Below are 21,965 nucleotides of genomic sequence, written 5' to 3' on the forward strand. Positions count from 1 at the left end.
TCTCTCAGCAGCATGCATGGAGTACAACGTCTGTCCAAAGACGAATTTGACCTTAGGGACGAAGTCATGTCCTGTATCGCGAAGTCGATTGGCCTCTTGCAGCCCCCTTTGAGCGGCGAAGAGTCTGTAGAGGCGTCTCCTGCTTCCCCCCCTAGTGATGCAGGCCGCTCGCGCGGCGGAGTATTTGGTACCTCGTTCGGGTCTTTGTCGCCGCCGGAGATGGTCGACGATGCTTCTTCAAGCGTGACCGGGTCTTCGTCCGGCAGAGGTGATGGCTACCTCAGTGGATTGGACAACGAAGTAGAAATCTTGTTTTTCCCTGCCGGCTCCCTCTTGGCCAAAGCTGGCCAGAGAAATACCGGTGTGTCTTGCTTACTCGAAGTACGCCAAGCGAGACTGACAGCGCCCAGGACTTTTTTATGTGATCGAGGGCTTCTTGGATATCCTTCTACCTGAGTCTACTGGGCCTGGTGCGTCGAAGCGAGATTCGCCCCCCCCCTCGGTGAAAACGGAATCGCCCGCTTTCGAGAAACATGCCACTTCACGGACCCCCAAGGGCCCCTCCCCCAAGGACCTGCCGAAGCCTCTGTTCACTGTCAAGCCCGGTGGGATTGCAGGATATCTTTGTGCGTGAGATTTCCCTCATTTTGTCCTTGCGCTTATAGCCTCTCAGCCTCGTTGTGCAACACCGCGTCTTACGTGGACATTAAGGCCAAGACCGACACTTACGTTGGCTTCCTTCCCGCGAATGCATTGGAGAGGTTGCTCGAAAAGAGGCCCATAGTTCTGCTTACATTGGCGAAGCGTTTGATTTCGCTGCTTTCCCCTCTCGGTACGTCACACAGATGTGGAATATACGCTTGTACTCACTGCCTGTAGTGTTGCACATTGACGGCTCTCTCGACTGGGTGCAAGTCAACGCAGGGCAGGTTCTCTGGCGCCCTGACGATGTCAGCGACAGCTTCTACATCGTAATCAACGGCCGTCTACGAGTTATCTCTGAGAAGGAGGGCGGCGGCGTAACCATCCTTGCTGAGTATGGTCAGGGTGATACGGTTGGCGAGCTTGACGTCATCACCAGTTCCCCCAGGCGGAATACACTGCACGCTATCCGAGACACCGAGCTCATACGCATGCCACAAACACTATTCAATGCAATCTCCTCCAGACATCCAGCTACAACTGCACAGTGCGTGTGTCTCCCGTATCGGTTGACGATGGCTGCTGACATCGTATTCAGGTTTCTGCGCACGATAGCGTCTCGCGTTACGACTGAAGTCGACTTTTCGACGAGAAACGCACCCCTTGAGTCCTCCCGTAGCAACAGCAATCTGAAGACAGTCGCCATCATACCGTCTTCTCGCAACGTCCCCATCGAAGCCTTCGGCCGCAAGCTCTATGCTGCGCTCGAAAGTATCGGTGCTCCCACTTTTTACCTCAACCAGTCATCTGTGTCAGACCATCTTGGTAGACATGCTTTCACGCGCATGGGCAAACTGAAGGCGGCGGGGTGGCTGGCGGAGCAAGAGCAAAAGTATCGTATCGTGCTTTACGTCGCGGACTCGGCTGTCAGTAGTACATGGACGCAGACATGCATTCGACAAATGCGTACCAGCCGGGCTTTACTGTGCCCATCGCTGACCGAATGCATAGGCGGACTACGTGGTGGTTGTTGGAGCGGGTGAAGATTCCTCGCTAGGAGAGTACGAGAGATTACTGCTATCCATGAAGACGACTGCGAGGAAGGAGCTAGTTCTTCTTCATCCTGACCGAACTGTGGTGCCAGGATCTAATCGTGCGTGGCTGAAGGTATGTCAGTGGGGATGGTGAGACGGGCTGGGGGAGGTTACTGACAACTCGTCGATAGAACCGTCCGTGGGTCCACCAACATCTACACGTAAAGCTTCCTGTGAGTCATGCAACGAAAGTGCAGGTCAAATGAGCTCAGAAACACAACGAATCCCAGGGTATCATTGTTTCAGTGTCACGTACGACACCTCTTCCGCAAGAGCCTGCCGCAGTGACTGCATTGAAGAACCTCAAGAACAGGGTTCAAAGCGGCATACAGTGCTACGAGGGGGCTCGGCCGACCCTCGGCCGCAGCGAGGTCCGCATACAAACGACTTCGCTTGCCTTGCTCGTCGGATATGTGGGAGATCGATTGAGGTCATTTTCGGTAGAGGCAGTGCTCGTGGCATCTCCCACCTAGTAAGTTCTTGTTCGGAGCCACTTCGTGGAACGGTTTTTACTTATGCCAAGGCGTCCTACGTGCGCTAGAAGAATACGATATATCAGTGGGCCACTTGGAGGTACAGCGATGCCGTCCTATCTTCTTGTCCGGAGTTCGACGCAGGTATAGACACAAGTATTGGTGCATTTCTTGGTGGATTATGTGCCCGAGAAGGTGATATCTGCTCGAGTGCAGCCCGTGTGACGCAATTCAGCGGACGAATGGGGAACATCTGGCGTATCTTGTCCGATGTCACGTACCCCATGGTGGCCTACACTACTGTAAGCACCCCAGTTCCCGTTATCTCGCGCAGCACTGACATTCTCACTTTAGGGCCATGAATCCAATCGTTCCATCTACAAGGTCCGCTCTGATATCTATTCTTCCGCCTGTTTTACTGAACCCGGCGTTCCAAGGCATTCTACGATCTACACATTGAAGACATGTGGCTCCTCCATTTCAGTAACTCAACGAATATCAATACCTCGCCTATGGTGTCACGAGACAGGTTATACATGGCGGTTCATCCGTGTGTACTTGCAGCTGTCTGGTATATGGTAATGCTGACAACTCCCCTTCACAGGAACGTCGATGACCTTCGTGGGTCTCCTACCACCGATGTGACAGTGGGAATATGCTTGTCGATGGAGGATATCGTGAGCTTTATTCGCGAACCTCGCCATAGTTCGTCAATAGTTTCTGTTCCTAGTGGACAACCTCCCGGTATGACATGTTCGTCCAGCGTGTTCTACTAGTGCTAACTTTGTTTCAGGTCTCGACCATGTCAATGGGTACGAGCGCAGTCATTGCCTCCGACATAGGCTCCGTGCGTAGTAATACGAAGCTGTCCGCAGCAGTCGTCTGACCATCTCGCAAATCGAAGACAATTCGGCACGAAACTTTGGGGACTCGGTCCCCAGGTGGTAGCTATCGGCTAACCGTTGGAATCCTTTCTCGAGCGCACAAAGCGCGTCCGCTATCACTAAGATCCAAAGTAGGCTCGCCTAGTATGTATTCTTACTCAGCATACACGGCCACATGCTGACGTCCGTGCTCAGTGTATCGAGTGCCAATACCCTCGAGTGCCAATACCCTCGAGAAAACCAAGGTCGCGCGAGGCTGTATGTATATGCAGATGCCTGTGCAGGAGGTACGTGCTTTCCACTTGCTGAATCTCTTGGCTCAATACTGACCGGACGCCTATGTAGTTTGGTACACCGTGACTGCAGTTCGGCAAGTTCGAGAAGATTCAGTAACAAGGTTACCATGCGGCGATGGAGATTGGGAAGAGGGATGTCTTCCCTCGGTGTACGTGGGCGAGAAGAACATACCACCAGCGGCTCGAACCAAGGGCCGCAGCGCACGGCGTAATTCCATCTGATTCGGATTCTAAGTCACATTTCCGCTCATCTCCACTGTGTTGCATACATTTTATGACCTCGGCTCGAATCACAACTCGCATGTACAGCTTAAGTCATTCAATACAAGAGGCCGCTTCGCTGCGCTCCGCGACTGCTTTTCTGGTCCAAGGATGGCTGTCCCAGGGCCCCTCGTGATCTGTTCATCTGTCGTTGCTCCACCAGTTATGGTATATTGCTGCCGTTTTTCTAGTTCTGTGGGCTTCAAAAATACATTCGAATGTAGGCGTGCAGATCTCCCGCCCGTTGTATAAAGGGAACCCTCGAGAAAGACTCTCGGCGCAGCTCTGTCTGTTGCTGGCCCCTGCGAACAGCCTCATCACCAGCTTACTATGGATGTCGACAGCAAACCCCCGCCCTTGTCGCCGCCTCCCACATATGGATTTTGCGCTCGTCAGGGCACGCATGATTTCGAGGACCCGGAACAAGGTGGGCGTCGATATCTGCCTCAGGTGAATAAGTGGGGTAGAGGAGCTGTCGAATGGAGATGCGAGAGAGCAGGTGGTGCAGAACACGTGCCCCTGTGGGAGGCGTACCCCATCTGTGAGTATTTAGAATGCCATAGGATTTATCTGTCGAGGCAGCAGTGTTGAGAGCACACTTAGGGAGAGATGAACCTTTGCTGATGTTCAATGCACAAGGCCCTTCCAAGCAAGCAGCCAAAGAGGCTTCGGCACGGCTTATGGCCGAAAGTGGCCACTGTGTAAGTGCTTGAAGATGTACCACAATGCACACACTCACCACTGGTTGAAACCGCACAGTAACGACCAAGCTATTCCGGGAAGTGCGGCAGCACGCGGCCCTGCCGATTGGTGAATTCCTTGCTTTTTGCATCACTTTTGGCTCAATGCTCATTACAGGTGCTCTCAGTCCTTTTACCTCCTCTGCTGCCTTTGAACTTTTCTGTTTATGTGACATTTAACCTTGAGTCTTCCCTCTGTCTCCTCTCCACATTGTAAGGGTCACAGGATTTTTTTGGATGGCCACACCAGCCACCTTTTTTTTTGCCTGTGATTCCCCCTTCCTATCTTCATTCTAATTCTTGGTCCTATCCTGCTTTGAATCATGTATTTACATCATTCTTGTCAGTGCTCCTATTGCTTGACTCTTGAGTGAAACAAAAATATATATAATATCCATGCATGTCTGAGATGCAGTGTGTATGCCACCAAGATCTTCTACAATGCAGGGTAATCCTGTCATTTTTGTTTCGGGTTTGCACTTTCTCTTGTGCCTCTCACATTTCCTTGTTCTTTCTTCTCCATCCTGGTTTGTGATTCCAGGGTGTGGGAGAGTGCAGCATGTCCATTGAGTGATCTACTGCTCGAAGGGCGGAACACAGCGGCTATGCAAATATGATATCAAGGGTCATTCTTGTCTACAAGTAATCTAATGACACAAGGTATTGGCTGGATATCTTCATCTTTAGCTAGCATCCTGGCTCCAGGATAGATCTCCTCAGCTGCTCCTGATTCGCCATTTTAGTCTCTGTCATAGGGCCTTGTCTAGGATATGTCCAGCCATACTGCAGCATTGGACGCCACAATGCTACTCTTGCATGTACATCCCTACATGAGATAGTCAGCCAAAAAAATAACACGGAGATGATACGGCGCTTACACTTTGTATCCCTTGAACATTGCGTCGAACCACTCGCGGCTCGCCCCCCCCCCCCGCCCCCCCCCGGTATATTCGCCCTCCTCCCAGCCGTACGATGCCAATACGCTTGGCATAGACGAACCCGACGGCATGCTGAAGATGGAGGAACAGCGTGTGCTCGTCGAGCCCCGCGAGAGCCTCCATGCCGAATAGCTCATACGCTGCCTCGCCACTGATGTGGACAGTCTCTCCCACCTTTGCGAGTGCAGGTAAAATATTCACCTTTTCGACAGAGTGAGCTGACTCTTTGCTCGAGACCAGGAAGTTGAGATACCGGTAATAGTCTTGATGGGGATGATACTGAGGTCGCCTCCGATGTTTGCGCACAGAAGCTCAGGTGCACCAACGTTGTCGACGCGGAGAGCGGGCTTGGCGAGACAGTCAAATTTTGTGACGGCTGACCGGTGTCGAGGTGCATTGTAGGAGGCACTGCGGCTCGTGAGGGGAAGATCGTTTCGCGCGGAAATGACAGCAAAGGCGCAAGCGGAGGAGAAATACAGAATTGGCGGTGAAACGGCACGTTTAGATATTGAGGAGAAGTAGCCAGGCAAGATAGCTGCGTACAAACCAGTTAGTGAAGCTAGGTGTTTGGCGTTGGCTTACAGCTACGTTTGGGTTGATGAATTGGCTCTCAAATGCTGAGTAGAACAGCTGTTCCAAAAGCGCATGGTCGTGAGACAGATCCATAGGGACCTCGTAGTACTTCATACGCGACTGCATTATTTTTATGCGAGGCCCGCCTGACTGCGTTATGGAGCGGCCGAGTGAGCCATCGCGGCAGTGTTGGAAACCTAGCATCTGAGAGGCGTAAGCAGGGCCCGGAGTTCATACTTAAGGTTTGGAAGGCCTACTTCGATTTGTTCAACATGTCTGCCGGGTTTCAGGATACGGCTGATTTCCTGCGTAACATCAGGGAGATGTTTGTCCCCGAAAAGAGGGCTTACGCACGTCGAGCAAATGGTACCATTGTGTGCATTAGGGCTGTGCACGTCCGCTATGCACGGGGCGGATAGTCTGCGTACTTTATCTTTTGGGACTGCAAACACAATTGTGAAAAGGTGAACATAATCGAATTCGTTGTCTTCGAAGAGTAACTGATTGAAGCTGCGGGACTACAATTAGATACACAGCACGTTACGAACACAAGGCGTACTCACAAGCTTCCGTGCATTCATTGTATACGCATCGCTACCGACGGCTCGACACACTCAAGGTTAAATTGGATATCCACAAGGTCGAAACCGACCTAGCGCGGCATGTCAAAAGTTACACAGCCGTAGAGTGAAGACATAGGCTTACAGACGTGCAATCTTTTCACAACTTAGCAGCATCGACGGTCCAGCTTCCGGTCTACGAGGCGCGTCAGGAGACCATAACCATGCATGGGGAAATCACATACCCCGCACTCGGGGTCAAGGCATCGCTTTGGCGTATTTTCTTTGTACTCCGTGAATGTGCATCCGGATTTCGTTCTGTAGACGAGAGCGTGATCCAATATGTTTCTGCACGATAGTTGACTTCGACATTCCGGATGTATAAGATGCGTCACGAGGTATGCACAAATAGCTCCATCACTTCCCTGTTGTATGAGAATGGGTGGGGCGCATTCCCTTTGCTGTATGCGTGGAGCTTCGAGCCGTGAGCATAGACAAATCGCGGTGCTGTTCCTGGGGTACCGCAGAGGACTTGCGCGAGGAGTGCCGTGAATGGAACGATGACGAGCGAGATTTTGCATGGAGACTGGGAGTCATAGTTGACGAGTCGGTGCGTGCCGAAGCAGCAGACGTTGAGGGCGACGTCGAGAGCTCAGAGAAAGCGCAGAGACAAGCCACCTCGTTCTATGAGGCTAGCGCACTACACGAGTAGATACAGCGAGAACAATTTGATTGATTGGCAGGCGGTGGATCGCCAGGGGCGGAAGCTTGGCGAGGGGATGCATCCCTATGGGCCGCACCAAGGCTACCCGACGCGTAACCGGGAAAAAATAATCTAGTAAAAACTGCGGCTGGTCCTCGATCCTCGCAGTGTTGCACTTCCGGGCTCGCAACGGTCAGGGCTGAAGGTAACAGCCGCCTCGGATTCGGCGCAGCGTTGGGTACCGCAGACGCAAGTCAGCTGCGCCCGCCCTCATCGATGAACGCAGAGAAAGCACAGCTCTCGCAGCATTGTCCTGGGTGAGGTTAAGGAGAGGTGCCGGGGAAACGTGCCAGTTTATGCACCGCCCGCTCGTCCTGAAGATGAACATATTGAATGTGGCCTTATGTGCCTGTGTGGATGGGGGAGGCGATATGTTGAGCAGACTCGCGATGGCGGGAGACGCCCATAAACCATACTGTACCGGCGCGCTCTCGCAGTCACCGCCGTCATGGCTGCCCCAGTCGCGTCGACGTCCACCTCACAGGACACCACCCAGACATCAAGACAGACAAAATTCGAGGCTTTTAAGAGCAGCCACTGGATATTTTAGTGCTGAAGGAGCTCGCGAGAAAAGCTCTAGTCGATGCGCTCAACTCTGTGCGTAGTGGCAGCGGAAGGAATTCGCGGCATACTCATTTGTGAGAGCATAGATTAATGGCGTAAAGATTCTGGATAATCCTTTCGCTGGACCACCAGGACTTATCACGGAAGTCGCCTTGCTAAAGGTACGCAGTGCACATACGCTTGTATTGGACGCATAAGAATGACCATGGAAGCATCGTAGCATTATGGTGTAGACAAGATATTCTGGCTGGAGCCCGGCCCACTCTCTGTAGCCACTGAAAACGTAGTGTACCTTTGCCGGCCAAAGATAAGCTTTGTGAGAATTATTGCAGGTAAGTCCAATCCCACCTCCACCTCCAAACGGAGGGTGACGGCATGTGCAAGACCAGATTAAACGGCACACCCGGGAGGGTCAGAAGCACAGCTATACTCTTCTTTTGGTCCCACGGACATCAACGCTTTTATCTAGGATATTGGAAGAGGAGGTACTCGGCGAGATCACAACCTCCGCGTACAACCTGCAGTTCGTCCCTCTCGCAGAAGATGTCGTGTCACTCGAACATGATAGTGCACTCAGGGAGATCTGGGCAGTACGTGTGAGCAGTAAAGGATTGCTGACCGAACTGATCACGTATCCAGGACGGAGATGAGACTGTATCATACAGCTCTAATGCTCGCGTTCATGACTACGCAAAGTTTATACGGTGTCTTCCCTCGAGTAATTGCAAAGGGTGACCATGCTTCAGTATATGCACACATTCTCTCGGAGAAATTAAGCTGACGGCCCAGCAACTAGCCAGATTACTGTCGAAGAATCTCGAGAGTAATACACCGGATAATGCAAACAACATGCTAGGAACAACGTCAGACAAGCTGGATTCACTTATGACCATCGACTGGAGAGTGGATATGATCACTCCTTTGCTCACACAGCTGACATACGAGGGTCTCATCGACGAAGTCATCGGGATTAGAAATTGTGAGTGCACAGTCTGCCTTTGCTGACAATGAGCTAGACAACATGCTTCGCATGTAGCGCATGTCGAGCTCCCGGTATTGCTTTTGACTCTGCCCAGCGCTCCAAACCAAGCTGCAGGATCTTCAACGACACCCCAACCCCAAGCAGGCACTTCGCTAGCACGAGAGAGAAGAAGAAGAAACACCACTTGATGACGGCGACTGATCCGCTACTTGGAGAGCCTCGCAATCTGAACTTCTCTGCTGTGGGCAAGAAGCTCAATCAGGTGGCGAGACGGCTGGATGGAGACTACAAGGTATTTCGAGTCCGCATGGCGGAATACGCTTGTCTCACATATTGGTAGCTCAGGCGTCAGGCGAAGACTGTGATACAGCTGAAAGACTTTGTCGGAAAGCTCGGGGGCCTGCAGAGCGAGCACCAAACCTTGAGACTCCGTGGGTTGAGGAGAGTTCTTCGTATTGGAAAAATCACTGATCTGGCGCAGACACTGGGTTATCCGAGACGCTGGTCCCTCATACGAGGACAGGCATCTTCAACAAATTGCTCGAGATCCAACAGAGTACGCGTATGCACTGTTAGCCCCCCAACTCGCTGACCCCCACAGTACAGATATCCTTGCGTCCTACGATATCAGCGACCAAATCTCCGCGATCGAGGGCGGACATGCAGGCTGTCCTAAGGCTGCTATGTCTCGCTAGCATTGTGACCGGCGGCATCAAGGTCGTTCTCTTCGCTGCGGGCGATCTCATTGCCACGACGCTCGGCGTCCTGGGCTTCAAGAGTGGCGCTCGAGCTTGGAACAATGAATAACAGTCGAGAATTGGAGGATAGATCACGCACCTAGGGACGATCGGCGTCTGTACAACAGCACTCGTGCCATCTACCTCCGTGGCAGAGGACGCTGAGGCCGGCCCGGGAGCGACGTGCGCTGCCTTGTCGGGAGCGATGTAGGCCTTTCCGTCGTCGTCGTGGCTAGCCATAGTGAATGCGCCGTCGGGTTTGTCATGCAACCCCTCCACTAGGCTCTTTTATGGCTATGTCCCATTACACTGCCCGGAAGTTCACTGTGCTGACAACTTCAAGTATGCAAGGCGCTTGATGGCCCTAGGAAGGGCACACAGCCGGCGCTGAAGGCGCTGACGGTTTGGGCCTTCCCGTCTGTTATTTTCGAGGCATGGAAGCTGCGCTCTTGAAGATTTTCGCCCCTCGTCTTGCGGGAACTTACCGTAAGAGAGTCGCTGAAACTCTGTTAATAAGTCACTTTGGGCGACCTGCGAGACGTATGACTGTTGAGCTGACGGTATGGCAATTTTAAAAATAGACAAACTTCTAGGCCCCTATCGACAGTGCGGGATGAACGGACGCCGAGCAAAGCGCCCCATTTGAATGAGGACCCTTTTCAAGCTTTGATTGACACCATTGGTCATATGTCATCCGGGGAGATGAGCATGGCACTCGCCGGGTAGTGTATTTTCTGACAGCTGTCGCACGAGCGGCTGGCGGGAAGGCGGCCAGTCGCGGAAAACTGGCTGTGTCGAGATCGGACAGTGCATCGTCGCACGTACAAGGTGCAACGTACGGTGGCGTCAGACTGCGCGGCGCCGAACCCGTCCAGATCCCGCTCGTTCGAAGCCTCCCAGAGGCCGAACCGCTTCGCAGAATTCGTCCGCGGGCACAATGAATCTCGCGAAGCTTGGACGAGCGGCAAGAGGAAGTGTGCGTCGTGATGACGCCTTTCGTTGATATTTCCATAACGCGAAGCCTGGAGGACTAGAGCTCAGGCGAGCAAGTCGACACTATCACACGTCGGTAGCAAGGCACATGGTACAGGTCGGCAACGTGCTCAGTCGTCTCCGCGTGGCACGTCGAAATATTCGAATTCATGCACACACACACACACGACTGGCAGCTAGATACCGACCTCGGACGGGGCCTGCAGCGACCACCCCGCTGTCTGCCGGACTCTCCACCACGCTCTTCCCGCTCACGACCTCCGTCGTCGCCACCAGTATCCTTCGACCTGTGCGCCACTCGACCTCAGTCCAGCTCAAACGGCGCAGCCAGGGCGCACGCACCAATATTCTGCCTCCCAACCCGCCGGAGCGTAGCGATCTCCGTATATGTGCATCCTCCTAAGAAGAAGACCACCGTCATCGACGACTGTTCCTTCGGAAGCATTGTACAGCAGCCGTCCCTGGATAAGCAACACCCTGGCGCCGCACGCGACAAATGTAGACCACTCACGTAGGGTAGAAACAGCAGGCCCTGCTCCATCCTGCGAGCCTGGGACCTTCTGCACAATGTCAACCGTCGCGCCCGGGATAGTGGCGACCATGTCTTCAAAGCCCTTCCAGCCCATGTTCAGGTGGGCCTGGACCTTCGGTGGAGCCGCGTCCTTCCCCTTTCCACCCTTGGTGTCGTCACCAGCAACCTTCTTGCCTTTCTCCCCAGCAGGGTTGCTCAGAACACCCCTCTTCTGGGACACGCACTGGACCAACCGAACGCTAATGGGTGCGTACCTGGAGTACACGTAGCTAATGTCATTCTCGAGCTCTTCCAGCGGGTCCGCATCTTCGATGAGGAGCGTAGCTACTTCCGTAGGTTTATATATGGGTACTTTGACGCTGCGACAGACGACGGCGCGGATATCAGTAGAGGGCTAGACCAGCAGTACCAACAAGGGCGGGGACGCTAGCGTAAGTAGCAGAGAAGGAGATAGTTGTATCCGCGTGCTTGTAATATCCCTCGTTTGATGTTCTCAAGTGCTTTCGGAATATAGACATCGGGGAGCTGTTGAGCAAGATGTATGCTATATCATTGCGTAGTTCTCTCGGAGATGCGCTGACGTATGTTGCCGCACAGAGGCGTTGAAGTTCGTGGAAAACAAAACCCACGAACCGAAGTGGCACCGCTTGGGCCAGACCGATCTAATCCACCCCCGGTCGAGAGATCTGGTAAGTCTCTCCACACTGTTGTCGCTCGTCCAGATCTAATCGTCATCGACAGACGATACCAAAATTACCGGGAATGGCACGGGCGGTAACACTAGCAGACACGTCAATAACGGCATTACCAACGGCGAGGCCAAAGATGACGGCCGACGCGACGAGAGCAAGACTTTAGTTCGGGGACGGATTTTCGAATTTTGTCGTCGTTGGTCTGTGAAGTTCACAGGATGGTTAGGGTTCCGTAGCAGGCAAAGCTAATCACTGCAGGTCGTTAGTGCTACCTGTGTACTTAGGTTAACTTCCTTTAATCCTTGGACACTCTTCCATGGGTACACACAACTTTAAGTCCTTTGCGCTAAGCATGACTGCTGGTAATAACACGCAAACTAACGCAGGTGCTCTGAACGAGAGCGAGAAGAGGGTAGCGGTGCGCTGGTACGGCGACATACAGAGAGCGCGTCCGAGTGAGAAATGCGCGTTACGTCATCCATCATCGCATCATCGGGGACTGGGTGGCGCCGGCAGACCCACCGTCGCATCCCGATCGTCCCGACGCACGGCAGTGAGGATACAAGTAAGGCAAAGTGAGTTTGGGCCGTCTTGCACGGCACAAAGCTTGCCCTGTGAAGCTCGTCCCGATCGCGGACGCATTAACATTTCATGGCCGTTTGAGCCTCCGGAAGACTTATCCTTCTGCGAAAACTACGGGCTCAACACCGCACAGTCCCCAAAGCCACACGCCACTCCGCGCTCCCAACTCCGGAGGAACCTCTTTCTGGACACGGATTTGGGCACGGATTTGCAAACTCTTCGACAGCTTGCTCAGCTTGCCCGGATGGTCGTACGAGTTGCTGCGGAGAGTCTTTCGGTGATTTTGCGCCTGGAGTTGGGGGGGGGGGCTATTTTCGTGGGTCTCCGCGTATAGGAACATGGAAAGTGCAAATGCATGGACTTTAGCCAGCTTGGCAAGTTATATTAGTTCTCTCTCTTTTTGCTTGTTTTCCTGTTAGCTGACAAGGATGTCCGGTGCCTCGTGATTATGTAAGCATAATCGCATCATGCCGGCGCCTGCATGCTCAGTGGCCTTCGTTCAACGTCCGCGAATCTCGTCCCGACCACTGCACGCCGCGCGACGAGGCGAGGCGAGATGCTCTTCTGAATTCAAAATGCGCGTAAAGCGCAGAAATATTTTGACTTAGAATACTCATGGGACAAGTTGTCCGCTCAAAGACTAACAGTTGGTTCGGGCCTCATCTCGTACTATGTGGCTTTTCTTGTGGAGCTGAATATGTTTCTCTCCAGGATTAGGCAGCATCTGCGTCGTCATTGATCGAATTACATTCATGAGGCAATGCCCCAGTGAGGCCCGAATGGAATGTAAGGCCTCTTTCGTGACGCCCAACTCGAGGCCTTGGCCCTCGGCCTGCTTGTTAGTTCGCTAGCTGCTGGTAGTGAGAATACTCGCATGGAACAGATGGAGTTTCTCGTCCAGCGGGCCCTAATTCTGTGGTGGCTGTGCGACACCTTACGACATACACAGCCTGATCATTTCAGGTATATTGACGTATGGCTATCGGGAGCGTTATCTCCCTCCCCGAAGCAACATTGATGGCACAGCTCTCGGTCACTCCCAGCTGATTCTTTCTTCGACGTACATGGTCGCAAGGTGCAGACTGATCACATGTACATACCTATGCCGCTCCCGTCGCCTTCTTCGCTCTCCCGAAACCTAAAACTTAGGATGACCGGAGTCAGTGCCAGCTTCGAGCCGATGGCAGCGGTCAGCATAAAACGCGCACCAGTGAGTAGCCATTCAGCTGGGCTCAACCTTCCACCTTTATCTAGGTAGCTCATTCAGTGTTTGAGCGCTGAGCACTGACAATATTTTGAGCTAAGGTCCGCCGTGACCAAGCCTTAATAAGTAACGACCATTCCTCCTCGACTCACATGTATGAGCTCAACCTGCGATTACGCAGGTTTGCGTAGGATGACAAGATGGCAGCCCTGATGCTCCTCAAAAGTAACCGGTGCAGCCCGGTACAGTAAGTGTTGTCTCCAAAGCTGTAGCGTTCATTCAGGCCGACACAAAGCAGCCAGTTGGATCCACCAACAGCGAGTCAGCCCGCAGCTGCCTTCGCTATCGATTCTGGTGTCATACACAAATACACACCGGGCGTGCTTAGGTCTGAAGAAGCTTGCTGGCGGGGTTTCAACGACGGCTTAACAGTCAACCTTTCTGGCAAGAGACGGGAAACTTCCGGGACGACCTCGCTGATCTCGGCTGGCGGTCCCGGGCCCCACACTTGACGGACGTCGTAAGGTTCAAATCGCCAGCTTTTTTTAGACTGCAGCCCGCTCTGTGTCGCGGTGTATTCCAGGCCAGACTTCCATCTGATACCTCAGAGAGGCTACGCGCTTCTTTCTCGCATTAGACTAATAATGGATTCGTAACCCCGTAGGGCGCGCCCAAAGGGCCATTCAGGCTGCAACATGTCCGTTCTATGGGCGCGGCCTCTTCCAAAAATCGTCAAGGGCCTGGAATCGTCCTGTGTTGGCACAGCGAACGTGTAGTCTGCGACGCGGCTCGCGGCCTTAAAGGAACCCAATGGAAGGGATGTTGTCGTCGGCTCCGTCTCCTGCTGCTGCCGTGCACACGCTCACTTACCGACCCGGTCCGCGCACACAAATCTGGACGTTCATCATGACCAAGCACGATAACGATGGAATCACCTCCATTCCGACGGGCGAGGTGGCGGGTGTCGCACCCATTTCGGCCTCATCTTCCACTGACTCCGTGCACAGGAGTACGACTGTTGAGACGCCGGTCGCCCCTCGGTGTGTCGCCTGCCTTCGCGCTCTCGATTGTTACTGACTGTCCACAGCTCGGATGCCATTTCTGCTGCCTCGGACATCGACGAGGGAGTGCCTAGTCAACCTGATAATGAGGATGATATCAATGAGGAGAACGGGTCGGACGCGGAAATCGAAGCCCTGTTTGAAGAAGCGTATGGCGCACCTTGTGTGGTCCTCTCAGACATAGATCGCGGTGACTGACAAAATTTGTTGTAGTGGTGCTGAAGTGCGCGGCAGGCAGCACTACACAACACAGGTGGCGTCGTTGCCGGACCAGAAGACTGTTCGTTCTACCCCAACTTCCACTGTGATCCCCGAAATCAAATCCGGCATTCCTGTTGCATCTACCACGCTAGTCAACAGTGAACTCTCTGATAAGCACCTCACCCGGAAACTTAGTAAGTATCACCATGTCTTTACCACCTACCTAAAGCTGATCGTCGTTGGCAGGCAAGAGTATTGGCCCTGGGGAAGACAGAGTCATCCATAGCCAGACCGATTCCAGGCCTGATGCTAGCAACCACGGCGACCACGGCACCAGCAGTGGCACCACCAACGATACCCCCGATGGTCCTGCCGTACCTACGGCTGCACTGGTAACTGCATCGACAGCAGCCTCGACAGCAGCATCAACAAAGGCATCACTGGCGGCACCAACAGAGGCACCAGTAATTGTATCAGTAACGGCATCACCGGCGTCACCAGTGCCTGTGCCGGCGCCGACAGCAACGGCGGCACCGGCACCAGCAGATACTTCACGGCGGTCGTGGCCACAGTTTTTTAGGGGCTATTGCTCTCGTTTTACTGCGTGTTGTTGCTGCTGAGGTTAGTCCTGGTAGACTGCGTTAGCTTCTCCAAGTTTCGGCTGACACACTACCAGGTCCACCTTCGCTTGCGCGCAACATATCAGTGCAGCTCACCAAAAATCTTCAAGCACTCAATCACCGTATTCTACACCTCCTGCACGAACATGTGCCTTCATGTCGATTCCCGGCCGTGTTCAACTCCCTGCGGATGTAGAGACGTAGATTATATCTGTGTAAATCCGATCATCATCGAGGCGCCTGAGCTGAAAAATTTTTGTGAGTCTTACTCTTGGTGCCTGAACGGGTCGTGACTTACAGATTCTCTCAAGGTCATTCAGGGTATATAAATTACGCATGGTCTATTACCTTATTGGCCCACTGGAGGGTGATTGCCGGCTGCTGACCAGATGCGAGTGTGTTTTTTGCTATGTCAGGTGGGAGACACGTCGGAGCCGATATGCTGCTTCTGACGAGCGTAGGTGGGCGCAAAAGCTGCCCCGCCTCAGTCAATGAACTAATCATTGCCATAATAGACACTGACGGAGATTTTAGCATAGGTTGACCGCCCATCCAGCAGCGCTCAGGCTCGAAGGCAGTGGGCCATGCGGCAGCGGGATGCTCAAGCGTGGGTACCGGGGCGGTGCTTGTTGGCTCTTCAAGTTGAGGCGAACGTACTAGGAATCGCGGCCGCGGTCAAGATATCTCCCCGTTTTCGCACGTCTCCGGCATACGGCCTGCACTGGTTCCAAATATCCATCAGTGCCATTGTTCCTCGCTACCAAACCTGGGTCAAGGTAGGCTGCCCCATCTTCTGCCGCCATGCACTATTGCCTCCTTTCGGTCCACCTTGGTCAGAGGAATTATCAACTATTGTCTAGCCGCGTTCTTGCCGTCAGCGATGACCACGGGGATTAATTGTGAGCTGTGCGTTCTAAAGTAAGGCCAACAAATTTTCAATAGATAGCGTGCGCTACCGGATGTTCCATCACATCATTCGTTCCGTGGAGAGCGGGAGCATAAACGAAAACATATCGTATCACCCGCTAGTCGAGGACAAAGGGATGGAGAGCGGAAGGCTGATAGCGGAAAATCCCGGGTATTCGAATAACGGCAGACTTGTACGGTCCATGGGGCTGCAACAGGGCTCCGGTGCGTTGCTGTATTACGTTACAGAACGGGATCTGGGGTTGATATCAGTACGTGGTCGGCTTATTTCCTGGGCGCCGTTACTGAGAGACAGGAAAATATATCACAGAAAAGCTGGAATGTTTGTTGTTCGCATCTTGTCGAGGATGCACAGTAACTCACTGGTAGCGTGGTACCTTATTGCCACAGACACGACCACCGATCTTTGCCCGCTGTCGTTCCTCGAGCCTTTCCCTCTACTAGGAATTGATGTAATTAAGGTTCCCATCATCATTCTGAGGCTGCAGGCTCTCAAGCATCAGGATCCGCCGTCGAGCCTCTGTGCATTCGCGTGCAAGGTGGACCGACGCGCTATGGCTGCCCTTCCACCGCCTTGTTCTGTTCGCTCCCAAGTCCGATCAGTGGTGCAGCAAGCATCAATTACGCACGACAGGGGGCTGACGCTCGGTAAAATGCAGAGAGAACCGTGGCGGGCCGTCGACTATACCTGCTACGCGATCCGACAGGAAGGGACTGGTGTGCAATCCTGTATGCTTCTGTTAACGTCAGATTGACAGTGGTTGTAGGGCGTGGAAAATTACAATGGCTAAGGCGGTGTGGTACATGCGTTTCTCGGACGCGTTCTGAACCTAGTACTGCACAGGCCTTAGAACACGGGGAATTATTTTATGAGCTCTCCCAGAGATTGGCGCTGCAAGCCACGGTTTTAAAGGGCCCTATAGGGTGGTCAAGGTAGACTTTAACTTCCCCTCCCGCAACCATTAGCCACATAATTATACTCACTCGTCTAAAAACCCGCATCCGACATCCACTATGGCGGGAGACGACTCTGACCGCAGTACTCCGAGTCCTGTCTCGGCTGACGACAAGATGGAGTACGTTGTTACGACCACGACGCTCTCCACCACGAAGCTCGACCACATGACCAACACCGCAAGCGGTACCTACGTCTCAGCGTCAGCCATTCTTGGGTATGTCGCCCATTGCCGATACTGACTCCTCCCACTCCATCTGATTATCTACAGCCGCAGCGTCCTGCAAGAGGCATTTGTTGCCAACGAAGAGGAGCACAGCCGCAGCGACAATAGCGACGATAAGGATGGCGGGGGCACAGGCATTGAAGGATTATTGCGCTCTATGTATGTACATCCTAGACGGTTGTCTCAAGGACCCAGGACCTAGCCGTTTTGCTCCGCAGGGGCGTTGAAATTCGCGGACCTAATATGGTCACGACTGCAGTAGCTCAGGCTCCGAGGCAAAAGGTGACCCGCCCTACCAGTGCCGTGCCCATTAATCTGCCCAGTATGTTTACCAATTCGTCGCCGTGCGCGCTGGAGCTGATCGTAACTCTCAGAGAAGGATCCAAAGAAAGATGCGAAGGACACGAAGAAGGACGTGAAGGACACAAAGAAGGACCGTGACGCTAGGAAAGATACTAAAAAATAGGCTTGTCGACCAGCCTTTCAAGCTCGGGAGAAGGCTACTGTCATCCCTCACAGCTGCCGCGTCCCGCCAGCATTTTGTAGCGGTCCTAGGGTTTTGTGCCGTTGATAGTGCTCACATTCTATGTCTTCCGTCTGGCATTCTTGGCTTCCAGTGGAGTACTGCATGCTCCCCTGACCCTGTGGGTTTGGATTCTCATGTAGAATTTACTTTTTTTATACACGCGATACACTGTGTAACTTACTGTACTTTTACGACTGTAGCAGATGAAAGCACCCAAAATGAGTTTTTCCGACAAGTCGCCAAAATCGCCATAAATCGAGAGAATATTATTGGCGGTGTCAGCTGAAAACTGGTGCGACGTGTGACATTTACTATGGTCGTAAAAGTACAGTACTAGACATGCATCAAGATACATGTATGCAATATGTTACCCGCTCTCTTCTATCTCCCATCGCATTTCGTACCATCGAGCAACTCGGCGCCGCCACGCACATTTACGCGAGACGAAATGACACATCAATCCAAATGGTAATTTGCAGATAAGATCTCGCAAACGCCGCAGTCTAGAATGGTGAGCAAGCGCCATTCCCTCTTTTCGAGAAATGGGAGCGACAAGACAGTTTCCTGAGGTCTGCCGAACCCGGGGCCTCAGGCTGGTCAGGTTGGTGTCCTGGATCGAGCTGGACCGAGCTGTTGTTCGCCCGATGCTTGTGAGTGCGCTAGCTGTTGACGGCGAGAATACTAACGGAAGGGCCACTCTCCTTCAGTGCTTTATGCCGAGGCAGGAGACAGCTTCATCTGGTGCGTTCTTCCCGCGGAGTTTCCGGTCCAGCGGGCCTTTGGCATCAGCCCGACACGCATGGCTCCAGACCGCCGAACATTAATTCTGAGCATGGCAGCGTATGGCTGAATTCCTCCTGGGGCAATGCTGGCATGACTCTCGAGCTTTCTTAGCTGTTTCTCCCTCGACGTCGACGTGCGTAGTCCGCAAGGCATGGATCGATCACATGCATTTGTCTCTGCACTGCCGCCGGTAAAAATCTTCCGAAACCTAAAACTTGAACGCTGCCCGCAATCTAGGACAGCTTCGAGCCAGTCCCGCTCGGGACAGCGATCAGCAATTTCAAATGCATATTAGTGGTCGTCCAACCAGGTTTAGCCTCTTTGATAAATAAACAGCTCCATCAAGGAAGCATTTGTCCACCGGCGGGCGGTGCCAATATTCACTTCTCCCCCTTCCGGGCTCAGTCTGGGGTCATGTCGGTTTGCGTAAGACGGGCATGGCAGGACGCATAGGCGACCCTGGGGCCTGATGTTTCTCCAAAGTAATCGGAACAGGCTTCGTCTCCGAAGTTATGGCATTCACAGGCGCAAGGCATCTGGAGGTTCGTCGGTGAGTTAGCCCGCCGCTACCTTCGCTGTCAAGTACACTACAGAGTCTCACCAGCTGTTTCCCCGGTCAGTTTACTTGGCGCAAAGAGGAGAAGATCTTCAAGGAAGCCCTTGTTAATCTCAGTGAGCAGTCTCATTCCACTCCTCGAAAATAACAGAGAGGGGAAGGTTACAATTGTCAGGATTTAGTGCCGCGACCTGCCAGAGGCACTGAGAATACACTAGGGGGCGCGGGCCGCCATATAAACGAGGCCAAACTTCCATTTGATACTTCATGCAGACTACGTACTTCTTTCTTGCATTAGTCCAACAACGGCCTGGAGCTCTCGTAGATGCACGCCCAAATGACCATATAGGCCGCAGCGTACCCATTCTACGGGCGCAGCCTCTTCCAAGGGCCGTCAAGAGTCTCGTGCAGTTGGACCCGTCCCATGTTAGCACAATGGACCTGGAATCTGCGAGACGGCCCGCGACCATAAAAGAGCCCAGCGAAAGGAACTCCGTGCCGTCGCGCCAACCTTTCCTGCATTCACAGATCTCCACACTCATCATGACCAGTCGCGACAGCGACGGAGATGCTCCCATTGCTGCCGTCGAGGTGTTATACGTCCTCCCGGTCTCGACACCCTCCCCCACAGATGCCACTGGTACAGATGCTACTATTGAGGGGTTGGTCGACTCCAGGTGCGTCCCCTGTTGTCTTCGCTTCGACCGCGACTGACTATCCACAGACCGAAAGCCATCCCTGCTACCATGAACGTCGACGAAGAGGCTCCTCCAAAAAATGATAATGAGGACACCGGTAACGAGGAGGATGAAGAGGCAGAGATTGAGAGAATATTTGGTGATCTGTAGGATGCATCACGCGTAACCCCCAGAGACAAGCCGTGGCCAACTCACGTTTTCGTAGAGGTTTTGAATCACGTGGAAAACCTCAAATCCCGACTCATGTGGCACCGCTGCAAGACATCCCCACTAATCCACTTTCCACCATGCCCGGGAAAATCAAACCCGTTCACTCCGCTGCCCCTCCCGCCTATACTTCACCAGTCAACAAGGAGAGAAAACCTTTCGCCGATGAGCTTGGTAAGCACCGTCACGCCGCCACCGCTTGCCTAGGGCTCATCGCAACCTGCAGAGGGGAAGGTCGTCGGACCAGAAATGAACGGCCAAGTCAGCTCCAAATTGGATGTGAGCAGTCAGGTCTGCACCCACACCGGCGACCACACCGGCAGCGACACCAGCAACGTCACCCCCTCACGGTCCGTCGTGGCACCAGAAGCGACACCGTCAGCAACACCATTAGCGGCACTGGCGACGGAATCATCGGCTAGTCCCGCAACAGCGCCGTTGGCGGCACCGGCGGCAGCAGCGGCAACACCTCCCGCATCGCTACTAGCGCCATCACTAGTGGAATCGCCAGCAGCTGCGCCAGAAGCGACATCGCCTGCTGCAACGGCAGCAGCTTTACCGGCGGCAGCAGCAGCGGTGCCGACAGAAGCACCAACAGCGGTACCGATAGAAGCACCGGCGGCGACGTCAGAAACGACGTCACCGGTGGCAGCGTCGAAGACTTCGCGTTGGTCGCAGTTCTTCGGGAGCTGCCTTTCGTGCTTCACTTCATGCTTCTGCTGTCGCTGAGGTCGGTTCTGAGAGAACGCAGCAGCCTTGCTGAATTCCAGCTGACGCGTCACCCGCGTTACGACAGGTTTTCACCTGTGCGCAACGTCTTAGTGCAATCTGCAGAGATCTCCAAGTACAAAGTTGTATTCCGCACCTTCTCCTCCAAGAACATTCTGTTATCTGCATCTGAGTCGATTTGCGGCTGGATTCGACACTCTGCGGATGTAGAAACACAGATGTAGACTCGGACGCCATCGAAGCATCTCGGGTAAAAGCTCTCGTGAGTCCCATTCTTAGTGCCCGGACGAGTTTTGACTTACAGCTCTCCCAGGGCCACTCGGGATGTATATCATGCAGAATATGTCGCATAATTGATCCAATGAAAGAGTGATCGCTGGTTATTTGCCAAACGCGAGGGCCTCTGCGCTATGTCGAGTGAGAGGCAGGCTGGAGTCGGTGCCACTGATTATGTTGCTTCTAATGACCACAGTTGCGCCCGCAGGCTGTCTCGTTCTGGCCAGTGCACTACTTGTCATCATGGTACGTGCTGACAAGGCTTTGAGCATGGATTGACCGCCCCTCAAGCGGCATCCGTGGGCGGTGCGCCATGCGGCAGTAAGATGTTCAAGCGCGAATGTAGCGGCGATGTTCGGCTTTTGATGCTAGTAGACCGAGGTACTCCGTCTAAAGCCAGCAGTCTCTTTGTTCGCATATATCCGGCGGCGCACAGCCTGCACTGCTCCTAGGGATCCATCAATGTTCCCACTCCGCATTGTTGTCCCTTCGCTACCAAACCCGATTCAAAGTACGCTGCCTCATCTTTTTCCCGCCGTGCACTGCTGACTTTATTTGGCCTCCCTTGCCCATATAGGTCGTCAGCTATTGTCCAGTCACGTTTCTACCGTCAGCGAGAACCACGGTTATTAATCGTGCACTGTACGTTCCAGATTAGGGTCAGCGGATTTTTAAATGGTTGGCGTGGCG

The 21,965-nt window shown here is 53.4% G+C and overlaps 8 protein-coding genes across 8 annotated transcripts; 6 read left to right on the forward strand and 2 right to left on the reverse strand.

Moving 5' to 3' along the window:
- Positions 1–12: 12 nt before the first annotated feature.
- Positions 13–3,611, forward strand: PHACADRAFT_248134 (uncharacterized protein; the record flags this gene model as incomplete). The annotated part of the gene is made up of 17 exons (XM_007390835.1): positions 13–361; positions 411–626; positions 674–832; positions 880–1,189; positions 1,241–1,568; positions 1,654–1,809; positions 1,868–1,909; positions 1,967–2,050; positions 2,104–2,212; positions 2,260–2,309; positions 2,344–2,511; positions 2,564–2,593; positions 2,647–2,724; positions 3,003–3,056; positions 3,158–3,237; positions 3,314–3,380; positions 3,522–3,611. The coding sequence occupies 17 exons, from the start codon at positions 13–15 to the stop codon at positions 3,609–3,611; spliced, it is 2,370 nt and encodes a 789-aa protein (XP_007390897.1).
- Positions 3,612–3,945: 334 nt separating this feature from the next.
- Positions 3,946–4,767, forward strand: PHACADRAFT_135187 (uncharacterized protein). Its single transcript, XM_007390836.1, has 4 exons — positions 3,946–4,191; positions 4,254–4,351; positions 4,410–4,460; positions 4,509–4,767. Exons 1-3 carry the CDS (start codon positions 3,981–3,983, stop codon positions 4,410–4,412), a joined length of 312 nt encoding a protein of 103 aa, XP_007390898.1. The 5' UTR covers positions 3,946–3,980; the 3' UTR covers positions 4,413–4,460; positions 4,509–4,767.
- Positions 4,768–5,077: 310 nt separating this feature from the next.
- On the reverse strand, positions 5,078–7,058 carry PHACADRAFT_156745 (uncharacterized protein; the record flags this gene model as incomplete). Its single annotated transcript, XM_007390837.1, has 13 exons — positions 5,078–5,216; positions 5,269–5,348; positions 5,386–5,550; positions 5,582–5,863; positions 5,911–6,021; positions 6,053–6,105; positions 6,155–6,206; positions 6,330–6,419; positions 6,446–6,459; positions 6,490–6,553; positions 6,707–6,809; positions 6,857–6,936; positions 6,984–7,058. 13 exons carry the CDS (start codon positions 7,056–7,058, stop codon positions 5,078–5,080), a joined length of 1,308 nt encoding a protein of 435 aa, XP_007390899.1.
- Positions 7,059–7,987: 929 nt separating this feature from the next.
- On the forward strand, positions 7,988–8,958 carry PHACADRAFT_24679 (uncharacterized protein; the record flags this gene model as incomplete). The annotated part of the gene is made up of 6 exons (XM_007389540.1): positions 7,988–8,004; positions 8,076–8,120; positions 8,258–8,378; positions 8,428–8,492; positions 8,535–8,767; positions 8,825–8,958. 6 exons carry the CDS (start codon positions 7,988–7,990, stop codon positions 8,956–8,958), a joined length of 615 nt encoding a protein of 204 aa, XP_007389602.1.
- Positions 8,959–10,598: 1,640 nt separating this feature from the next.
- Positions 10,599–11,434, reverse strand: PHACADRAFT_248141 (uncharacterized protein). Its single transcript, XM_007390838.1, has one exon. It carries the CDS (start codon positions 11,124–11,126, stop codon positions 10,815–10,817), a length of 312 nt encoding a protein of 103 aa, XP_007390900.1. The 5' UTR covers positions 11,127–11,434; the 3' UTR covers positions 10,599–10,814.
- Positions 11,435–14,096: 2,662 nt separating this feature from the next.
- Positions 14,097–15,672, forward strand: PHACADRAFT_204658 (uncharacterized protein). Its single transcript, XM_007390839.1, has 5 exons — positions 14,097–14,550; positions 14,598–14,720; positions 14,785–14,966; positions 15,019–15,393; positions 15,449–15,672. The coding sequence occupies exons 1-4, from the start codon at positions 14,321–14,323 to the stop codon at positions 15,390–15,392; spliced, it is 909 nt and encodes a 302-aa protein (XP_007390901.1). The 5' UTR covers positions 14,097–14,320; the 3' UTR covers position 15,393; positions 15,449–15,672.
- Positions 15,673–17,270: 1,598 nt separating this feature from the next.
- Positions 17,271–18,259, forward strand: PHACADRAFT_248148 (uncharacterized protein). Its single transcript, XM_007390840.1, has 4 exons — positions 17,271–17,491; positions 17,546–17,659; positions 17,719–17,822; positions 17,875–18,259. The coding sequence occupies exons 1-4, from the start codon at positions 17,334–17,336 to the stop codon at positions 17,964–17,966; spliced, it is 468 nt and encodes a 155-aa protein (XP_007390902.1). The 5' UTR covers positions 17,271–17,333; the 3' UTR covers positions 17,967–18,259.
- Positions 18,260–19,459: 1,200 nt separating this feature from the next.
- On the forward strand, positions 19,460–21,385 carry PHACADRAFT_248149 (uncharacterized protein). Its single transcript, XM_007390841.1, has 6 exons — positions 19,460–19,481; positions 19,541–20,042; positions 20,090–20,209; positions 20,269–20,444; positions 20,497–21,261; positions 21,313–21,385. The coding sequence occupies exons 2-5, from the start codon at positions 19,633–19,635 to the stop codon at positions 20,997–20,999; spliced, it is 1,209 nt and encodes a 402-aa protein (XP_007390903.1). The 5' UTR covers positions 19,460–19,481; positions 19,541–19,632; the 3' UTR covers positions 21,000–21,261; positions 21,313–21,385.
- Positions 21,386–21,965: the final 580 nt, after the last annotated feature.

The sequence above is a fragment of the Phanerochaete carnosa genome (genome assembly GCF_000300595.1).
Source record: "Phanerochaete carnosa HHB-10118-sp unplaced genomic scaffold PHACAscaffold_1, whole genome shotgun sequence".
Taxonomy (NCBI): Eukaryota; Fungi; Basidiomycota; class Agaricomycetes; order Polyporales; family Phanerochaetaceae; genus Phanerochaete; species Phanerochaete carnosa.

What these genes read in the sequence shown, in the direction of transcription:
- PHACADRAFT_135187 (XM_007390836.1), top strand. Translation starts at nt 3,981, where the DNA reads ATGGATGTCGACAGCAAACCCCCGCCCTTGTCGCCGCCTCCCACATAT. An exon ending in GTGGGAGGCGTACCCCATCT is followed by an intron (nt 4,192 to 4,253) that starts GTGAGTATTTAG and finishes GAGCACACTTAG; the next exon opens with GGAGAGATGAACCTTTGCTG.
- PHACADRAFT_248141 (XM_007390838.1), bottom strand. Translation starts at nt 11,126, where the DNA reads ATGGGCTGGAAGGGCTTTGAAGACATGGTCGCCACTATCCCGGGCGCG.
- PHACADRAFT_204658 (XM_007390839.1), top strand. Translation starts at nt 14,321, where the DNA reads ATGGAAGGGATGTTGTCGTCGGCTCCGTCTCCTGCTGCTGCCGTGCAC. An exon ending in GAAGCCCTGTTTGAAGAAGC is followed by an intron (nt 14,721 to 14,784) that starts GTATGGCGCACC and finishes AATTTGTTGTAG; the next exon opens with TGGTGCTGAAGTGCGCGGCA. An exon ending in GCACCTCACCCGGAAACTTA is followed by an intron (nt 14,967 to 15,018) that starts GTAAGTATCACC and finishes CGTCGTTGGCAG; the next exon opens with GCAAGAGTATTGGCCCTGGG.
- PHACADRAFT_248148 (XM_007390840.1), top strand. Translation starts at nt 17,334, where the DNA reads ATGGCGGGAGACGACTCTGACCGCAGTACTCCGAGTCCTGTCTCGGCT. An exon ending in GAAGGATTATTGCGCTCTAT is followed by an intron (nt 17,660 to 17,718) that starts GTATGTACATCC and finishes TTTGCTCCGCAG; the next exon opens with GGGCGTTGAAATTCGCGGAC. An exon ending in CGTGCCCATTAATCTGCCCA is followed by an intron (nt 17,823 to 17,874) that starts GTATGTTTACCA and finishes CGTAACTCTCAG; the next exon opens with AGAAGGATCCAAAGAAAGAT.
- PHACADRAFT_248149 (XM_007390841.1), top strand. Translation starts at nt 19,633, where the DNA reads ATGCAGACTACGTACTTCTTTCTTGCATTAGTCCAACAACGGCCTGGA. An exon ending in GAGAGAATATTTGGTGATCT is followed by an intron (nt 20,210 to 20,268) that starts GTAGGATGCATC and finishes ACGTTTTCGTAG; the next exon opens with AGGTTTTGAATCACGTGGAA. An exon ending in ACCTTTCGCCGATGAGCTTG is followed by an intron (nt 20,445 to 20,496) that starts GTAAGCACCGTC and finishes CGCAACCTGCAG; the next exon opens with AGGGGAAGGTCGTCGGACCA.